The 19,450-nt window shown below is 43.5% G+C and overlaps 3 protein-coding genes and 1 non-coding gene across 4 annotated transcripts; 3 read left to right on the top strand and 1 right to left on the bottom strand.

Annotated features, from left to right (window-relative positions):
* Window positions 1-3,359: 3,359 nt before the first annotated feature.
* LOC124071854 (syntaxin-11-like) lies at window positions 3,360-8,033 on the top strand. Its single transcript, XM_046412858.1, has 3 exons — window positions 3,360-3,434; window positions 5,573-5,622; window positions 6,484-8,033. The coding sequence occupies exon 3, from the start codon at window positions 6,486-6,488 to the stop codon at window positions 7,356-7,358; it is 873 nt and encodes a 290-aa protein (XP_046268814.1). The 5' UTR covers window positions 3,360-3,434; window positions 5,573-5,622; window positions 6,484-6,485; the 3' UTR covers window positions 7,359-8,033.
* A 142-nt stretch (window positions 8,034-8,175) lies between these two features.
* stx11a (syntaxin 11a) lies at window positions 8,176-12,808 on the top strand. The gene is made up of 2 exons (XM_046412856.1): window positions 8,176-8,389; window positions 9,586-12,808. The coding sequence occupies exon 2, from the start codon at window positions 9,591-9,593 to the stop codon at window positions 10,473-10,475; it is 885 nt and encodes a 294-aa protein (XP_046268812.1). The 5' UTR covers window positions 8,176-8,389; window positions 9,586-9,590; the 3' UTR covers window positions 10,476-12,808.
* On the top strand, window positions 11,723-11,805 carry trnal-uaa. The gene has a single exon. It is a non-coding gene; the product is annotated as a tRNA-Leu (tRNA).
* Window positions 12,809-12,966: 158 nt separating the features above from the next.
* Window positions 12,967-18,937, bottom strand: fbxo30a (F-box protein 30a). The gene is made up of 3 exons (XM_046412799.1): window positions 18,723-18,937; window positions 15,692-17,762; window positions 12,967-15,564 (listed from the first exon to the last, which is right to left on the bottom strand). Exons 2-3 carry the CDS (start codon window positions 17,699-17,701, stop codon window positions 15,361-15,363), a joined length of 2,214 nt encoding a protein of 737 aa, XP_046268755.1. The 5' UTR covers window positions 17,702-17,762; window positions 18,723-18,937; the 3' UTR covers window positions 12,967-15,360.
* Window positions 18,938-19,450: the final 513 nt, after the last annotated feature.

Below are 19,450 nucleotides of genomic sequence, written 5' to 3'. Positions count from 1 at the left end.
TTGTCATTTCACACATGTAGAAACATGAGGGGGAACGAAATTTGTTTCCCTGATCCCGGTATAAGCCCAATAACTACAAATAATGCTATCTTATCAATCTGTGGACTAAATTACCGTGCAAATGATTTATGCGACAGGCTTTTCATTGATAATCTTTATGGATTTAGGAGCGTACATGTATTTGCTTATTTGTATAATTGCCGTAAAAGTAAAGCATGACGGCATGAAAGCTTATGGAAATTATCAGAGATTTTAACGTCAACATGTTTCCTTGAAAATGGAAGTCAACTGACTGGTCAAATGTAACTCTGGAGCGAGACAGATTTAATATGATTTGGACATTAAACTGAGACATGTGGGCAGAATGAGCAGGGCAGGACAGCACATGAGCCGGTCGGACAGGTTGTATGAAGTCCAGGACGTGAAGCAGTGAAGGCTGCTGGAGAAAGTTGACCTTTTAAACAAAACTGGGCTGATTCAAACTCGAGGCTATGGAGGCTTGAACTGTTTGTATCCCTATCTATTAATCAGTTTATTTACTCATGAAGTGTTCTGTGGGAAATCTTTTTATTCGGACAGCGTTGCGGTTTTCGATCTGTCTCTGCATCACATGCGAGTGCTCATTGGTTGGTAATTTTATTTTTAATGTGAAGACTTTCGGTAAATTAATTACGGAATTGTGAGGCTCATTGTTGTTTTAAGAAATATGTTGATTTGCTTTCAAAGAGGGCCCTCTTGGATGCCTCTGTGATCAAGTCCACCAGTCCACCAGTGTGTGCTATGGCCTTTGCAGTCACCACAGCCAACCCAACTGGAAACTTGTGGGAGATTAGAGACTCTATTAGACAGCATTCTTCACCACCATCATTCAAACAGGAAATGAAGTATCTAAGGCGAGAACGGCGTTCATTCCTCATACTTTTTCACCAGTCTGTGTGTCCTTATGTTTGTCCAAAGTGCATTTTGGATAGTAAATAAGATCATAAACTCTTTCACATCTGTTCCTGGTGAAATGCTCTATTTTCCAGTTCATTAATGTGGTCTGCTAATACAGTCAATATACAGTATTTCTCATGTAGTTTTTTTTTTCAGCCGATTGCTTGCTTCTCATGGCCAGTGCTGATGATTACCAATAATGTCACATTTTTCTGTTTTAAAAAGCAGTTCATAACTTGTAGTTTATGCACACCTGGGTAAGCAAGAAAGGCTAACATGTATTGAGCAAAGATGGATGCTGTAGTAACTGAAGTAAGACGTGTTGTGTCCCAACTTGCAGTCTTTGTCCCTCCTCTCTGAACCCTTACAGAACATGTATTACCAGCTGCAGCTGTGCTGTCTGAAACAAGCCTGCTACGACATGTTTGTCTCCAGTCTACATGAGCACAACGACACCGTGCTGCACTTCAGCTCGAGTTTCACGATAAGTAACTGATATTGTAAATGTCCTATCATCTGGGTGATAATCTATCAGCCTGACACTGACTGTGAATCCGTAGTTTCTTGCTGTGTCTTCCAGTTGGCTTTTGGTCCCCAGACGGCCTTTGAGCAAAGGCAGCAAAGCATTTTGCAGAAGAAATAACTTAATATCATGACGATGTATGGACTTTTTCAGTGTCTAACAGCTTAATTTCATATGGCTTGGATGCACTTAAATATCCCGTCTAACAAACTCATATTCAAGTAAAGCAACAATCCAGTGTCAGAAGCCCGAGTACTGCAGGGTAGCGGCGGTGGCTGCCTTATTAAGCTCACTGCTAAGCTGAGGACAGGTTTACATAAAATAAGACTGAAGTGTCACCTAAGCTGAACAAAGTCAGACCTTGGGAAATCTTAGCGAAGAGAGACATTTCCAAACTCATGACAGAAATCCATGTTAATTTGATCAGATGGTCGTAGACACTGGTGCTGTTATCTGAACCTCAGTCTGAAGCCAATAAGCTGAAATAATTAGAGTCACAACTTTGGGTAACTGGAAACAGCTGATGTTTTCTGCACCGATTACAGCTACCTAACTGCTGAGGCCTGATGCAATATAATGTCATAAGATGCAGGGGGTCTCAGCGAGTCAGGTCTGCGTGTGTGTGCATGTTTCCTGTAACGTGGTAGTTTCAGGTTATCAAATGCAAGTGAAATTCATATCTGTTGAATGAGTCCTTTTTATGCTTAGTTAAAATGTCTCACTCTGCACTTTAAAGTTGGAATAGAAAACATAACGAGTTTTCATGTGGTCATCTTTGGTTCTTTTCTGCATGTTTTGCAGTTATATATGTGTACTTCTGTATGCTCAAAAATCTACTTAATTTCTACTCATTCCAACAATACAAATCCGATTCCAAAAAAGTGTGTAAAACAAAAATAAGAGAAAACAGTACAATGAAATTATATTTAATGTTTTACCTCATTAACTTCACTGATTCTGAATTAATGTCAGCAACATCTTGACCTCTGAGACAGAGTCAACAAAGGGCTGGGAAAATTGTGTAACACAAACACAAACATCCTGCAGGTAAACAGCTTGACTATGTAGACAAAAGTACTCGGACACTGGCTGTTCATCAAGGCTTTGGCTCGGCTCCTGACTTCCAGTGAAGGGAAATCTTAATGCTTCAGCATACCAAGACATTTTGGACAATGCTATGCTTCCAACTTTGTGGCAACAGTTTGTTGAAGGCCCTTTTCTATTCCAGCATGACTGTGCCCCAGTGCACAAAGCAAAGCTCCATAAAGACATGGTTGGATGAGTTTGGTGTGGAAGAACTTGACTGGCCCACACAGAGTCCTGACCTCAACCCCATCCAACACCTTTGGGATGAACTGGAACGGAGGTCGTGAGTAAGGCCTTTTAGTCCAACATTAGTGTCTGACCTCACAAATGCTCTGCTGCATGAATGGGCACAAACTCCCACAGAAACACTCCAACATGTTGTGGAAAGCCTTCACAGAAGAGTGGAAGCTGTTAGAGCTGCAGAGCTGTCTGTGTGTTTAGAATGTGATGTCACTGAAGTCCCTGTTGGTGTAATGTACTTTTGACTACATAGAGTAGTATCGTGATGGTGTGTGAAAGTCGTTCACAAGCAAGGATGGAGCAAAGTTCACCACTTTGTGAAAGACATGATAATATAAAGTGAGTTTTCTCTGTGACTCACATATTGTGGAATAAACAAACAAACAAAGATCTGTAAAGAACTCTGGCACAGTGACAAGGTGGATGAATGTCAAAAATGCTCCTTTAAAGTTTCCAAATGCACAAAATGAAGCTTTGTCCTCAAGTTTAGCTGATTTACATTCCTTAAGTAAGCAAACATTCTGTTTCTGTACCCCGGTCTAGTAGTACTGAACCTCCAATAAGCAGCGAGGAGGAGGAGGAGGAGGAGGAGGAGGAGGAGGTACACAAGGCCAAGATTTCACCTGATCACATGCTCAGGTCCTGACCGGTGAGCAGGCAGACCCACTTCTGAAACTCATGCAACACAGTTTGCTGAGAAATTAAAAAAAAAAAAACAGTCTGTTCAAATCAGAGCCAGCTGACCAGACAGATAACTTTATTTAGACCAGAACACACTCGGCTGTGTTTGGTGAAGTGCCTTAATGGAAAAGTTTGGATTTTGTTTATATATTCAGTAATGGAAAGTGTCAAAAGTAATGAAAACACGATTGATGGTTAATTATGGACATTCCTGGAGGAGGACTTTTCCAAGTTTAGAACCGTGGTGCTTTTTTCTGATATATTATTTTACACTGAGAAATATGTATATGTATATATATTTCAATAAATCCTTGTCTTTGCTTTTCCCGAAAAAAAAACAAAAAAGTTTTATTTCTTTAAATCTTTACCGTAACAGCAATGAATATGAATGTGCAAACACGAAAAAAAGTCTCATTTACCAGGTGACCACACATTTCCTCCTGAACGAAGATGTCAACACGTGCTTCGTTAGGGTAAATGTGATAATATATAATAAAGTTGTAGGGGTGATCATCTGCCTTCAGGAACTGCGTGTTGTAGAAAAGTACTGCTGTAACACTGACATCTGCAGGCTAGAACAAATACTCCACTGAAGTACACGGAGTCCAGTTTTGAAGCAGGCCACGCATTTCCGACTGAAATTTCAAGATTGGGATCCATCAAAGCAACCCGTGATTTGCTGAAGAGGCCAAGTGCTCAGTCAGTTTCACATGCAGTCAGTTCAGGGAGCCTTAAGGGGCTCCTGAAGAGGAAAAATTCTGATTGCAGAAACGAAAACGCAGGCTGGTTTTATCTTCACAAAGTCTTCATCAGAACGTCCACTGTAAAAACAGACTGACAACAGCCACCAGGTGTAATAGTTAGAAAGAAAAGCCATATAAACCAAATCTACGCTGATGAAGATGCTGTGAAATCTGAAGTTTTTGCCACTCGACTCGATAAAAGCTTAAAAAATGAAACATTGTCGGACTCATGGTGGACAGTTTGAAAAAAGGATCAAAATCTTAGTGGGAGAATTCAGTACTTCATTTGGTGTTATGGCTAAACAAGCAAATGTGTGTGTGTTTTTTTCTCTTTCTTGGAAAAGTTGTGTCCAGTTAAAGTGTGTGAACATGAGCAGCTGATTCGCAGAAACAGAGAAACACAACACGCGTGATTGCTGCTTATATTTAAATGGGTTTTTGGGGGGTTTTTTGTTTTTATTCTGGGTCGGGGATATTTGAGCCTCATCAGAGCTCGTCTCTTGTTTCTTCAGAGCCAACTGTCAGTTACGCAATGGAGGAGTGTGTGTCTACAGCTTACTCACACATGAGCTCACTTTAAATACGCCGTGTGTGTGTGAGTCAAACTCATCACGAAGGCTGGTGGAAATTACTTATCACAAACCAACCCCTGCTGGCTGTGGAAACACATATGAGTGTTGCACATCTTCCTACGCATCAGCCAAATCATCCGTTTCCCTCCCTGTTTGTGTCAGCGTGACTGAACCACGTGACAGACTTAGGTCAGATTACAGTGCATGAAACGGGTCGGCTGTAAGGCTTTTGAACGTAAAAAGTGACAAAGCTGCCCAGCTTCTGCAAGACGTTTTGATCATTTAAGTCCCACCCTTTTGGAAGATAACATATCTGAAATACTTCCTCTCTATTTTTGTACATGCTTTAGGTGTCCAGCGTGTGGTGACTTCTGTCCTTGATATTATCTGACTTCTTTTCTGTTTTTTTTAAGGCCTTTGCTTAAGTCTCTTTTCACGCCCCATCATCGCCACCTCTTATCTGTTGTTAGACTAAACAAAAACTAAGAAATCCATCAAAAATAAAAAGCGCAGTTAGCTGACAGCTGACCCAGAAATACAGAAAAATATGAGCTCGGGTGTGTCAGTTATCATCCTTATGATTAAATCTCTGAGAGGCTCGGATTCACCTGACAGTGTGTCACCTCACGTCTCCATGTGACACAACAGGAATGCAGAAAGTTTTGTTTCTAAAAGCATTTCCTCTTAAACAGGTGTATGAACGATGATGGGTTTTTTTCTTTTTAAAGTCATTCACTCTTTTCACAGTCGTCTCGCTGCTCATTGGACTGAACTTCCATTTCTGTGCTCAGCTCGTCCTTCTGAGGGACAAGAGAACGCGAACCTTCTCCTGACCTGCCAAGTAAGGAACTTACTTATACTTACTTATATACTACATGTGTACTGGGCTTGCTTGAGGTTTTAAGTGACATGTGAACTGAAAATCCAGGACAGGTAAAAAAATAAAATAAAATAAAATAAATCTGGAATCGAGGCCTCTTTACACTCACTATTGTGGAAAAGTGTAATGAATATAATGAAATATATACATGAATCTCATGTAAAAATAGATCAATAAATAACATAAAATAAAATAAAGCCACAAACTGCTTTTTGTCAGGCTGGTAGGGTTAGTGATTCTGTATCCTGTGCTGTTAATTCCACGCATCCCCACTTACTTACATACATTGTTTAAACACTTTAATACCTCAGTTTTCTGCTTTAAAACTTGTTTGGTGAGTCCTGAAAGGAGACTAAATGTCCCGACAAGTCCATTCATCTCAGATTATATGATACTGAAGAGGCGGAAAACCCACACACCTGCTCCACATATCGATTGCAAATGTTTTTAGTTGTTTCAGCTTCAGGATTAAAGGGGCACTTCACAGATTTTACACATAACACACACGCTGAGAAAAAACTAAACTATAATGAAAGAGTTTTAGGTTAACCTTGAGACTCAGTAATGCTTGAGGGGTGAGAACCTTTAACAGACAGGGAAGATGAGTTGCATTATGGGAGTTGTAGGATCCAGCATTTTTGAATCCTGACTCATTTAGCCAAACTATTCTTTTGACCTGTAACTCACAAGCTCTTGAAATTTGCAGTCCCAACTCCGAGCCTGGGAATCACTCTTCAATCATCACAACCTGATGGATGGATTCCTGCACTCAGATGAATAAATCTTTTCTCTTGTTTTCTTTTGTGTCATTTGTCCTTTCAGCCATGAGAGACAGGCTGAGGCACCTCCATCAGGCTCAGACTGACTCGGAGGGTTTCAGCACGGTGGAGCTGGACCATCTGTCAGACGGCGAGGCGGCAGCAGCAGCAGCAGCAGCAGCACATCCTGACCAGGACCTGGATGGCGTCCTGCAGGAGGCCCAAGAGATACGCCTGGAGATCCAGCAGATCCAGAATGACATCAGTGAGCTGAAGGATGTGAACTACCAGACCCTAAACAAGACCTCACACCCCAGTGCAACAAAGCGGGACTCCAATGCGATTGGCCTGGACATTAAATGCAAGGGAGAAGCAGTTCTGCAGCGGCTCCAAGTGATGAACACTCTTGCGGAGGAACTCAAGGCCGAGCGTGGCAGCTCTGACCCCACAGCACGCATCGCCCGGACACAGTACCAGTGCCTCAGCAGCGCTTTGCGGGAGGTGATGTTCAGCTACAACGACACGGAGATGAGCCACAGGGAGGCCTGTAAACGGCAGATCCAGAGGCAGATGGAGGTGGTGGGCAGGGAGGTCAGCAAGGAGGAGCTGGAGGAGATGATGGAGAGCGGGGAGCTGAATATCTTCTGCCCCCAGGTGGAGGGCAAAACGGCTCGCTCGGCGCTCCTACAGATCGAGGGCCGACACAAGGAGCTGGTGGAGCTGGAGAAGAGGGTCAAGGGGATCCAGGAGCTGTTTATGGACGTGGCTATGCTCGTAGAGGAGCAGGGGGCAGTCGTTGATAACATCCAGCGAAACGTTCAAAACGCTGAAGTGACCATTCAGGACGGTATGGTCAAGCTGGATAAAGCCATAACGTCTGACAAAAACAACCCCTTCAAGAGCCTGTTTTGTGGCTGCTTTCCGTGTTATCACAAGTAGTGGGGGCCAGCGGCTGTGGTCCACCAGTCCATGACGCGAAAGCTGCATTACACAATGAATGAACAGTTCTTTAAGACACTGCTGTTTTGTTCTGACAAAACAGTCTCACCACAAGGTCCATTCAGTAGCTGTTGTGGAAGCTATTGATCGGTATGAAATATTGTGGGACTTTATCTGACATCTGAACTGGCTCGGCTCCAGAGTGAAGAGAACAAGTTTGACCATTGATGATGACCGGGTGAAGTTGGATACGCGTTTAAAGTTCTTCAAGTACTGAAAAGCAAAAAGTAAATCTGAACATCCATAATCCCATGATAGCTCCATCTGCTGGTGAAATGTTTATCTTCATGAACCACTTTTACTCCAGAACAATTACTTGACTGCTGAAGCCACGAAACATGCGAGTACATTTTGCTGGTGATACTCACATACTTGTACTTTTGTAATATTTGAAACGCACGATGTACTAATGCAGGACGTTCACAGTAGTTTGAAGGATGTGCTGAACAGCTGCTAAATGAAGCTCGGACAGACTCATTTTGTCAACTGCTGTTACATTTTATACGTGAGGAAAAGAAGGCTGAATGTGTTGGATTCATTTAGTTTAACTTTTCATCACAACTTTATGTGTCTCATTTCCTCACTCTGACAATAAATGCCTCGACCCCTCACAAATCTGAACATTTGTGATCTTTATATTAAACACCTTGTGCCCCTCACCTGCGCGCTTTGATCTTCAGCCAACCAGCGGCGGATGAGTGCGCGCGGCGCAGGGCGTGAAGCCTGGTGGTGGAGATGGCGAAAGGAGGCGTCGTTCTTCCGCTTTAGCACCCACCTGCTGTAGGCTTGTGTCAGTGTGTCGCTGCGATGTAGACCTCCCTGAAAACACTCAGAGACAGACCGGCGTACATGTTGAAAATAGTTGAAAGAAGGGAGAGAGAGAGAGAGAGAGAAAAGAGGAAATGCGCCTTTCCGTGCTCGCCTCTTCTGCTTTAGTTTGACAGTGAACGACCGCCGAGGAACACAGTAAGGTATGTGTGCTTTTGTCTTTTACTGTGCGTTTCACAGAAATATAAAATAATCGGATTCTTAGAGTCAGAGCTCGTCACGGACTAACACGCTGAGTTCTTTCAGCTTTTCTTTTCTTTCTTTCTTTCTTTAACCGCGATTTTCTACTTTGTGAAAACCGGCGATGCTTTAAAGTTTGTTCATGTGATTTATTTTTCCCTTCTGTATAACTTTATTCACATTAAAGATGGGGAGTAACTGAGTCTTAAGTCCCAGTGAACCTATCTGAGATGAAGCCGTCACAGCTGAGGAAGTAACCCATCAGTTTCCTCTTGGGGGAGTTTAAACAGATATATTGATCTCCTGCATCGAATCTACTGATCAATCAATCTTCTAAAACAGGAGAGTTGGACGGAAATAGTCTGAGCCTAAATGGGTTTTTGATTTAAATGTTCAAATGTTTGCACAAACGCAAAAAATTAACTCAGACCAGCGAAAGGAGAACTTCTGCATTTTGAAAACACTGCACTCAACTTTACATTAAAAATGGAAAATATTGAACAACCTGAGAATTAACAAACTGCTCATAGAAATACCGTGATGATACACCACTGTAAGAGCTGAAACAAAAGAGCAACCGAGAGGATGGATTTTTCTAAATTAAACATGACATCTTTTAACCATCCAGCATTAGAGGGATGGTGGGTCTGAGTTTTTCCAGTTGAACAGGGTGAAACCAGGGGTAAATAATCTTTCACATTAAAGTCCTGCGTATCAGATTGGTCATACTGAGGTGTCATTGGCTAAGCAGTATTTCGCTGTTGCAGTTAGTTTTACCTTCTTCACAGGTAAGTAGTTTAGTCCAGTGTTTACCTGGGAGTCGGGCCCCTCCAACATGTCACAAAATAAATAAATAAGTGGTTGTGAGATGAGGTAGGAAAATGAACGAAAGCTTCTGTAAATTTTTTTTGTGAAAGTTTGTTCTTTTATGGAGAGGTCATGTGCTGGGACTTGGGACCAGTCACTTCCTGGACTCTCTGCTGGCTTTAGGGGGACACATACAGGCTAGCTTCCAGTCTTTGAACTGAGCTATGCTAACAGCTAGCTGGCAGTGGTGTCAATCTTCTCATCTAACTCTCCATGAGAGAACAAATACTTTCCCTAAATGTCCAGCTTTTCCTCTGAAGAGGTCTGTAAAAGCTCCTCACTCCTCTTGCAGGTGCAATGAGGGACCGACTGTGCGAGCTGCAGAGCTCCAGATCTGCAGAGGAGGAGAGCAGCCCCGAGGAGAACCACAACCACATCGCTGAGGACGATGAGGAGCGTCTGCAGCTACAAGCCATCGTGTTTGAGGGAGAGGAAGTCAAGGACAGCCTCTACAAAGAGGCACAGGCACTGAGGAAGGAAATGCTGCTGCTCAAAATGGACGTGAAGCGTCTTGGGAAGCAGAACACGAGGTTCCTAACGTCCGTCAGGAGGATCAGCAGCATCAAGCGGGACTCTAACGCACTCGGACGGGACATCAAGGCCAGAGGGGAGGCCGTTTTCACCCGGCTGGAGAAGCTGGGGAACCTGAGCAAGGAGCTGGAAGAGGAGCACGGACCAACATCAGCCGTGGCTCGCATGGTGCGTTTACAGCACATCTCTTTGACCGCTGCCTTCCACGACGCCATGTCTGAGTACAACGAGGCCGAGATGGTCCAGAGGGAGAACTGCAAGACCCGCATCCAGAGGCAAGCAGAAATCATGGGCAAGGAGGTGACCAGGGAGCAGATCGACGAGATGATCGAGACGGGCAAGTGGAACGTCTTCTCTGATAATCTCCTGCTGGAAGGGAGGACTGCAAGATCTGCTCTCAACGAGATCGAGAACCGGCACAAGGAGCTGCTGGAGCTGGAGAGCCGCATCAGGGAGATTCAGGAGCTTTTCTTGCAGCTGGCCCGGCTGGTGGAGGAACAGGGCTGCATGGTGGATAACATAGAGGCAAATTTATGTGCGACTCAGGACTATGTTGGCAAGGCCACAGTTCAGATCGGGAAGGCTGTGAGATACAAGAAGAACAATCCATGCAAAAAACTGTTTTGTTGTTGCTTCCCTTGCTGCAACTGAGCAAGGAGCAATCAGTGTCATATATATCTATATATCTATCTATCTATATATATATATATCTATATATATATAGATATATATATATCTATATCTATATCTATATATACTTTTGATAAGGTTGAGACCGGCTTCCTGTGTGTGTGTTGTCCCTGCTCTAGTTTGCGTATTTATTTGGCTCAAATGAAGCACTGACTCCATTTTTAAATTTCACACTCTGGCGTAGCTTTCCTCACCGAGCTGGTCTGAGAAAAGGCCTACATTTGAAACCACAGGGCCTTATGCAAATGGATACAGTGAGATATGGGTGTTAACATTTCCTGATTACAGCTGAGAACAGCTCTACATGATTACTGTAAAGACATACAGGCCCTCGCAGCTTTGTCCTTCACATTTCAGCTTTAAACTCTTGTCGTTGTGTGAGATATTTAAGTAATGTAAATAAATCCCTTAGATTGGCTGACAGTCTGAATGTAGTTAAGCAGGTCTATTTCTTATTACAGCCCGTTGCTTAACAAGTCTTAAGAAACACAGTGAACGCAACACAGCCAGATCCTAGCTTGCTGGGGAGGCGAGATTGTGTGGCTTTTGCAACAATATGCTGGCCACCCACAGTTATCACCACCTACAGGCCGGGGCTTAGGGTTTCTCAAGAATCTTTTCCTCCACTTTGCACAGATGAAACCGTGTCATCTTGATATTTTCCTGCAGCTTCAGCTACAGTGGCACGGTTTTGTTTTTTCTTGTTTTTCTCGCATTGTTCCACACAAAAGAGCACCTGAGTCAGTGTTTACACGCGTGTGCGCTCAGGCAGCCTGACAGCACTATGGTGAATGGGTAACTAATTAGGTCAGAGTACTTACTGTTTGCACAGCAGTCCTGTCTCCCCGTCCTTTGCAGTGTAATGATAGTAAAATTAAGAGGACTTCCCCCCCTCTGTGGTAGGCCATCACTGACTGGCACTGAGGAGGGGAGGGGGATTCCCAGTTATGGCCTGTTAGACTCAAGCTGAGAGGCTCGGTGGCTGAGGGCATCATCGCTCCACTTTCTCTTCGTGAGAGACACGGAGTGGGTGTTTGCAGAGTACGTAACTGCCTCTGCTCGGTGATGAGAGGGCTTTGTACTTCCTCAGCGGCGCTCTGTGCGGTTTATGGTGGGCAGTTTTTTACTGGCAGCGTGACTTTGCAATGTGGCATCGCGAGTGCGCGCAGGTGGGCGGATTCACCTGGGGTCGTATCGGTTCATAGCGCACCAGGATGGCCGAGTGGTTAAGGCGTTGGACTTAAGATCCAATGGACATGTGTCCACGTGGGTTCGAACCCCACTCCTGGTAAGAGGCGGAAATTTTAACCTAAATAAGAGTTAATGAAAAATGACAGTAGGGGGATTACGCGGTGGTCCACGAGCTGGGAGTTGTTATCCTCCATCCATTCAGGTGCTGAAAACATAACCTTTACCTTTAAATGTGTATTTAGCTTCAGGTGGTTCAGCGTAAGAAACACACTTCGGTAAATGTGGGCAGCAGACTGAACACCGTATCTCGGCGTTAAGTCAGGATTTGAAGGCACAATCCGGTCTGAGTGTAAACGAGTAAGCAGCCCCAGCCACACAAATATTTAAAGGATGTGGTTGGAAATATGCCAACCATCCTGTGATGACCGTCGGATAGCTTAACACTGGGAGAAGGTTAAATGTGACCCAAGTGGTTGTTTTGTGGAGCAGGAAAAGGCTTGTTTCCACTAGCGGTGAGAGGAACGGAGGCCTGTCATGTCAGATTACGTGATTGGAGACACAGGTTTGCCCTTTATCCTATTTACAGAGCACATGCATTATAATGAAACAAAAAGCCAAGTCATGATTCATCAGGGTGAAAAGAGCTGAGTCGCTGCCGTGTGATGGGGTGAAGTGTGTGCATCTGGCGCCACCTGGCTGTAAACTGTGTGAACACATTGCCACAAAACAAGTCGCTTTTCTCTCTGTGGTAAACTGAATGGATTACTGCTGCGTCTGGCCAAGTAACAGAAGGAAACCATGAAGAAAGTGTCATTTAAATCGAGAACATCCACACTGGATTGAAGCTCTGAAGACTTTATCAGTCTGGATGCAAGCAACATTTTTCAACCATTTTTAAGCAAGTTACTGTTAAATATTTCTATTTCATAATTTGACAATGATATCAATGGGATTTTATGAGCTTTGTTGTCACATATCTATCTTGTTAACACCGTTAGCCTGCTGAAGACCCTGGGGGGTTGAATCATTGCCTTTTTCCAGTCCAATAAAGTCTGCAGAGCTTTAATCCAGTAATAATAATGAACAAAATAAATAAAATAAAATAACTCTTCCCGTCATTTGATTTCTTCTCCTGTGTCCGACCTTAATAAAGGCTTGAGTGCACACATTATTACAAAAACTATTTTCCTTAACCAGGAGGTTCAGTTTAACACTAAGGGCAAATTTAAGATAAAAAAAAGGGGGGGGGGGGGGGGGGGCAAAGAAACATAAACAAAACAGAATTTAAAAACTGAGAACCTCTTTATTAAAATGCTTCAAAAGTCAAACAAATGAAGCTGGCATATTGTGGTGAAAAAACACTTCAGCGGGAGTGAAAACAAAACAAAGAAGTCGATGTGAGTGTTGAAACCTGCCAAGACTGCGTTACTAATTTTATATGAACCTCAACAGAGCTGATTTAATGCTCGGGTCATCTTCTCCACCCCACACTTTAAACCTGAAGAATGAAGGCATGTGATTACAAGTTGTTTTTTTTTTTTAAAAAAGTAACAGTTAAATGAAAATGTACTAACTCGATTCACGATGCCTGAGACATAAACTGTAGAAATGAATGTACTGACTAATACATTATTCAAAGACATCAAACTCGCATGCAAAACATGAGGGAGAAAAATTCCCCGCTACATGAGCAAACACAGTCTCTCAGCATTATAGTTCAAATTTTACAGTACACGCCGTCATGTGCAAATCAATACTTCAAATACAAAATCTTTTTCTTTCCAAATAAAAGTACCAGTACAAAAAAAAAAATAAGAAAAGAAATGAACTAAACACGGACTTCGTTCTGACATCGCTTGGGCTTTACATCAAACTTAAAAAACAAAAAAAACAACAAAAACATCATTTTCTCAAAGGAGCATCCTTTTTTTTTGTCTTACCAGCAATCCGTGACGTTTTTCACCAATTTGCATTCCACACTGCAAAAGTATTTGAGTTCATTTTCACACAGTGTCATTAGTCCCTATTTTCTACTCCAAACTAAAAACAAAAATTTAAAAAGGTGTTCAACAAGTCCAATCACTTAAAAGAACATTTGAACAGCATTTCTGCTGACAGCCCACTTCGGTTAGTTATACACACAACGCTGATGGAAAAACTTGAAAAACATGTAATTTGTTAGTCCAGCACTGCAACACACACACACGCGCGCACACACACACACACACACTCCGTTATGCTTTTATAATACTGAGTGGTACAGCAGTCAGTTCTAAGACCCCACAATAATCAAGTAGCTGACAAGTCGTCCTGTCGTTCTCTGCTTCACTGTTGACCACACACATCTGCTGTGAGACAAAAGCTTCATGCTGCTACCCTGAGACGCCAACAACCTTTGAACACATGTAGTGTCAAAAACACCCAACCACGTTAAATAGTGAATAAAAACATAATTAGTGATGCTCATTACTGGAGGGAAGCCTGTGCCCGTTAAATGTCTTAACACCTGGCCTGCAGGGTTTCATGAGGTCTGACTCTGAGGGAGGTTTTCTGCTCATTAACCACAGTCGAGGATGGATTCTAGTTTTCACCGAGTACATTCATCGTTTTTCTTGCTACATTTAGATTTTTGTATAAAACCTACAAACCATTGCTGGTTACTTGCAAAAAAAAAAAAAGAGAGAGAAAAGAGCTGGTAGAATAGACAAACCACAAGCCAACCACTGCTAAGATGTTCTGCCACATGGTTGATGAATAGTGTCATTTCATCTACCTGACTAACATGCCAGCCTATCAGTCAGAGAAAAGATGAGGGGGGGGGGGGAGAATATGGATCACCTTTGTCACCGTGACAACGTGCCAAAACACACCCAACATGATGATGGTGATGTGCCTGATGCTGGTGGGAAAAAAAAAATCAACGCCCACAGTAAATACAGCACGACCATCCTGTCCGTTACATTGTGCACAGCTACCACAGATGTTTGGTCAGTCTTAAAATGTAGAATTAAAGCCATTAAATCTGTGGGCTCTAAGCGGTACACATATGGTCACTCCAGGTATCAGGAGAAGACATAAAGCCATGCAAGATACCAGTAAACCGCTCCAGCTCGAAGCAGCAGAGAAATCTCACCCAAGATGTTCTCAACAAGCTCAAGGCTAGAAAAATCAAGTGTATCATAAGGCTCTACTCTCACCTCCATTGAAGCACAGTACTGACTTTTTGATACAAAAATAAAAAAAAGTTGTGGATCAAAAACAATCTGATCATTTACACAATGTCAGAGCAGATGAGGGTACAACTTCGGTACACTGCTATTAATAAAATCCATCAGAGGAGAAGATACAAGGCTAGCAACTGAATTTGCTCGTTCACAGTCCTGATCTGTGGTTGCAGCAAGTCAGCCTTCACTCAAGTAAAAATCGGCACAGTACTGGCTTTGTCTTATCGAGGGGGGTCAAGATTTTTCTTCCACTGTGACGCAAAGAACAGCCAACATTTTAAATTGTTCAACTGGGTGTTTTCTGTCATTCTGAAGTTGGAAGAGATTAAAGTCTGTAAACACTGGAGGAAAATACGTGTGTATTTGAGTTCTAATGGTCTCTGAAATGTCCAAGAAAATGATTTCATTTAAAAAAAAAAAACAAAAAACACTTATGCTACTGGTTTGAGAACGGAACGTAAACACCTTCCCTCTTTTGTGAGCTCTCTGGTGAAACACATGCAAGGCAGAGGGATCGCCTCCTCCCGACGAGCAATCGTATTGAACTTGCACTTCTTGAGGTGGTCGGCCATGCTGGCGATGTTGGCAAACTTCCACTCGTTCACGGTCCCAAAGGCTGTGCTGAACCGCCACACCTGAAGAACAAACAACGGAGAACTGATCTGTTGCTCCTAACAAGGTTCCATAAAGAAAACAAGTGAAACCGATTATCAAATTTGTTTTATTTATTAATTTAAACAGGGAAAAAAAAAACCCACTAACCTTGTCTGTGATCTGCCATGAAGGAGACCCATCAGGACGTCGTCTCTTCTCCCACAGCAGGACGACCATGCCACGCATCTGGAGCAGACTGGCACACACTTCTCTCATTGTGCGGGACACTCTGGACAGTTGGCACAAGCTAAAGCTGTCCAGGAAGCTTGCTACATGTTGCAACACCTCAAATGGAAGACTGCTGAACTGATCACACCGAGAACGAAAGTGGCAGGTGTTTCGCGGGAGGCCGTCCCCGGTTTTTAAGGGCAAACCAGGCTGAACCCCAAATGAGCCGAGGTGCCTGTCATGGATGATTCTGAATCCCTGTACAGATGGGCAGAACCGTCTTTGGGAGTAGGTGCAGCCGTAGTAGGCCAAGGGGCAGCGTTGCTCCATCCAGCCATTGAGTCCGGCGTGAATATCGCCGTGAACATTTTTGAAGTGAGATGAGAACTCATCCCGCCGGAACAGCTGCCCACAGACAAACGTGAACATGGATCGCTGCTTTGTTTGGTATCGAGCCACACATTCGAGCACCAGGTCCAGCCGCAGAGTGTGGAAGGGGCTTGGATTTGAAAGCTGCGGGCTGGCGTGATCGCAGGCTGAGGCTGAGGCGATATCTCCAACCATGGTGTTGGTTGCAAGAATGGCTGAGGGAAAAGAGAATGTCTGAGTACCAAAGTCAATATGGTAGCCATCAACAAACCTGCTGTCTGAGATTCCTCTGCCTCCCGGAGAGTCGCCAAGGCAAAACAGCAAAGCTGCAGTGATGAGATCAATGCCATGGAGGCCCATGGGGTCATCTGCTACTTCCAGGTCAGATGTATCTACTGCCTTGTCCTCCATCTTTGCTCGAAACAAGTAAGGATCTGACAGCAGAGCCCGGCGCCCGTTAAATGTAAACATACTAATTCCCCTAAGCACCTCTACATTCTGTAGTTTACGCTCCAAACACCTATACCTGAGTTCAGTTGGTAAGTGTTGTAAGAAGTTATTTCTCACATGATCAGACAGCAGGAATGGCATTGGAGGTGAAAGTGGTGCTTGTTCAGGCACAGGAGGTTCCAGTGCTAAAACAGGCATGTAATCCTGAGGCATCTCTGGCCAAACAGGATCGGAATCATTTATTGGCTCCTCAATAACGTTTTCCTTCTCTTCAAAAAACAGCTCCACAAAATCATTTTCTTCTGCCCAGTCAGATGGATCTTCTCCATCTGCACCCACTGCACAGTCCACTCCACCTACTGCTCCAAGCTCACACTCAGAATCAGAGTCACTCTCCTGCATATCCACATTCTTCCCACCCTCAGCAGCATAAACATTATGACTATCACCATTTTCTCCATTGCTCAGGGCTCCATTCTTGTCGGTCTTTTCCCCATTTAAATTTCCAACAATTGCACCAATATCTTTGGAATTGGAGAGGATGTCCAAGGCCACTGCTAAACTTCTGCTAGTTTCCACCGAGGTTCTATACAGCTCATTGTAGGGCTCCTCTTCCATTTCCATGTTTCCATTGACCATCATTGTCTCTGGCAGACTCGATGTCGTGGCCATTTTGACACTTTCATCGCCTTCCTTATCACCATTCTTTGACACGGTGGTCGTAACCTTCAGGGATTCTAACAACATCCTCTGATCCTGCAGGGCCAAGGCCATGTCTAGCTGTTCCACCTCGTCAAAGTCTTTACTCAAGTTTTCATAGGACTTGCGATCGGAGTAGCTCACGGGCCAGCGATTCCACTCCATAGTACAACATACTATACTAGCTGGGCAGGTTTCAAGGTGTTGTGCCATCTTGATCCTTGCAATAGTGAATGGGCAGCCAAATCCGCTGTTAAGGCATGGCAACCGTTCGTATGGACACAGTAGGCGGTGTTCCTCAAGTTTGCACGAATGAAAAACTGCCCCACAGACAAGAGGACAGCCGATGAGATCGCAGGAAACACCGGTCTCTGGTCTTACCATGCATCTTCTGTTGATGCATTTAAGGCAATGGGAGTGGAGGCTCTCCATTTTACTGCACTACTCTTTACCCAACCGGGTTTGGCAGGGGAAAGGTGTGAAGTATTCAACCCTGAAAAAAAGTCAGCAAGAAATATACTTATTTCACAAGTCTTGAGAAGTTGAATACATGCAATGGTTAGAGCAATGTTTTAAGTAAGCATATGGCACAGTCAGCTGGAACATGGCACACTGGTGTTACGTTATACCATGGACATTAGTGCAACCCTTTGGCATAACACATGCCGTCCCACTAGTAGAAATTAACTGCAAGACAGTCACACACAAGTTCTGACTCTCTCTCTCTCCCTCCGCGTGTTTACTAATTCTTTAGGGTATTCAGTAACATTTCACAACACCCTTCTTCGGTTTCATGGTGACACTGGTTCTTTCAGGACTGAAGGGCAAACCTGACCTCTCACCTTTAGGCCATGAGAACGACTCCTCGTTCACGGAGCTTGGTGACAAGCTCTATGAACATGCGTTCACGGAACAACATATTATTCACAGTGTTTGTCTTCAAGCCGCGAAAGCACCACGAGTATAAATACCTCTCATCATTAGCCTCTGGCTTACTGGATAGTGTTAGTTGTGTGAAGGGGTTTATCGGATGATGAATGCTGGCTAATAGAACACAACCAATAATTTAAAGACCCACAACAACACTTCAAGTCGAGACCACAAAGCCAACACAGGAGAGTCATTATTCAAGTCTTAGCAACCACGGCCAGCAACAGCTAACTAAATTACGCAAGCACAGCTGGCAGGTTAGCCAACAGCTAAAAACACCATCAACACAACCCGAGCCGGTTCTAACACAGTACAAATGGTTGCAGAGTCAGTGGCAATAATAACGCCATAGTCTGTTTGATTATAATAAGCTGCGCCACGATAACCCAGTAACGAAACAGGTCGAATCGATAAGTAAGAAAACTTTGTTAAGTTAAACAAAAGAACATCAACAACATGGCCAGACCTAGCATTAGCTGCTACACATCATTAGCCTAGCTGGTAGCTTCTAGAAACTGCTTACCCAAGTTACGGGGCTCTCCGGGTGTATTTTACGAATACTTCTTTATTTACACCAGTTCTGTTGGCATCAGCGGCACGGAAACTACGGCGACTTGAGCAAAGTATTAAATGTCTCCAGATCTTCTTGTGATATGAAGTGGCTGTAGCTGGCTCCTCGCCTGAGAGTCCTTCGCTTATCTGAGTCGGTCGGCGTTTGTGTTGATCCTGGAGTGGGACGTCGCGGTACAACGTCATCACGCAAACGACCCAGTCATGTTTGAGTTTATGGACGCAGGTCTATGAGAGAGCACTGAAATAGACAGACTGGGGAATACCCTGAGGACATTGCAGTTTTACATGTAGTCATTCATTAAACGTCTGCACTGTTAGGCTTGTATTTTATCGGATACACACTCTTAAATTACTTACAAATATATAAGGAATAAGTAATGGTAAACGGTAGTCTACTAAGGCTGCTGACAACCTGTATTTTTCTCAGTATAAATCCCCTTAAAAGTTCAACACTAACAATGAATTGATCCTACTAATTTTCCTGTGCAGTAAAAGGACGATATGTGATATTCCATCCGTGCCACATGCAGAATGAAAGTATGAAAAACACACCAATGAACAACACCTTTGAACTGGGCGACCTGTAACTACAACTGTCTGGTAAGGGCAGTCGAATCAAAATAACATTATTTCTCTTTGAAATGTAAAGTGGAAGTACAAGGTAGCATAAAATGGAAC

This window comes from Scatophagus argus, chromosome 15 (assembly GCF_020382885.2).
Source record: "Scatophagus argus isolate fScaArg1 chromosome 15, fScaArg1.pri, whole genome shotgun sequence".
NCBI classification, from domain to species: domain Eukaryota; kingdom Metazoa; phylum Chordata; class Actinopteri; family Scatophagidae; genus Scatophagus; species Scatophagus argus.
The sequence above is the reverse complement of the archived record's forward strand: the minus strand, read 5'-3'. Positions and strand labels throughout refer to the sequence as shown.

Coding starts and splice junctions, on each gene's coding strand:
- fbxo30a (XM_046412799.1), bottom strand. CDS start 17,701: ATGGAGAGCCTCCACTCCCATTGCCTTAAATGCATCAACAGAAGATGC. Junction 15,565..15,691: donor CATGGCAGATCACAGACAAG/GTTAGTGGGTTT, acceptor TTTGTTCTTCAG/GTGTGGCGGTTCAGCACAGC.
- stx11a (XM_046412856.1), top strand. CDS start 9,591: ATGAGGGACCGACTGTGCGAGCTGCAGAGCTCCAGATCTGCAGAGGAG.
- LOC124071854 (XM_046412858.1), top strand. CDS start 6,486: ATGAGAGACAGGCTGAGGCACCTCCATCAGGCTCAGACTGACTCGGAG.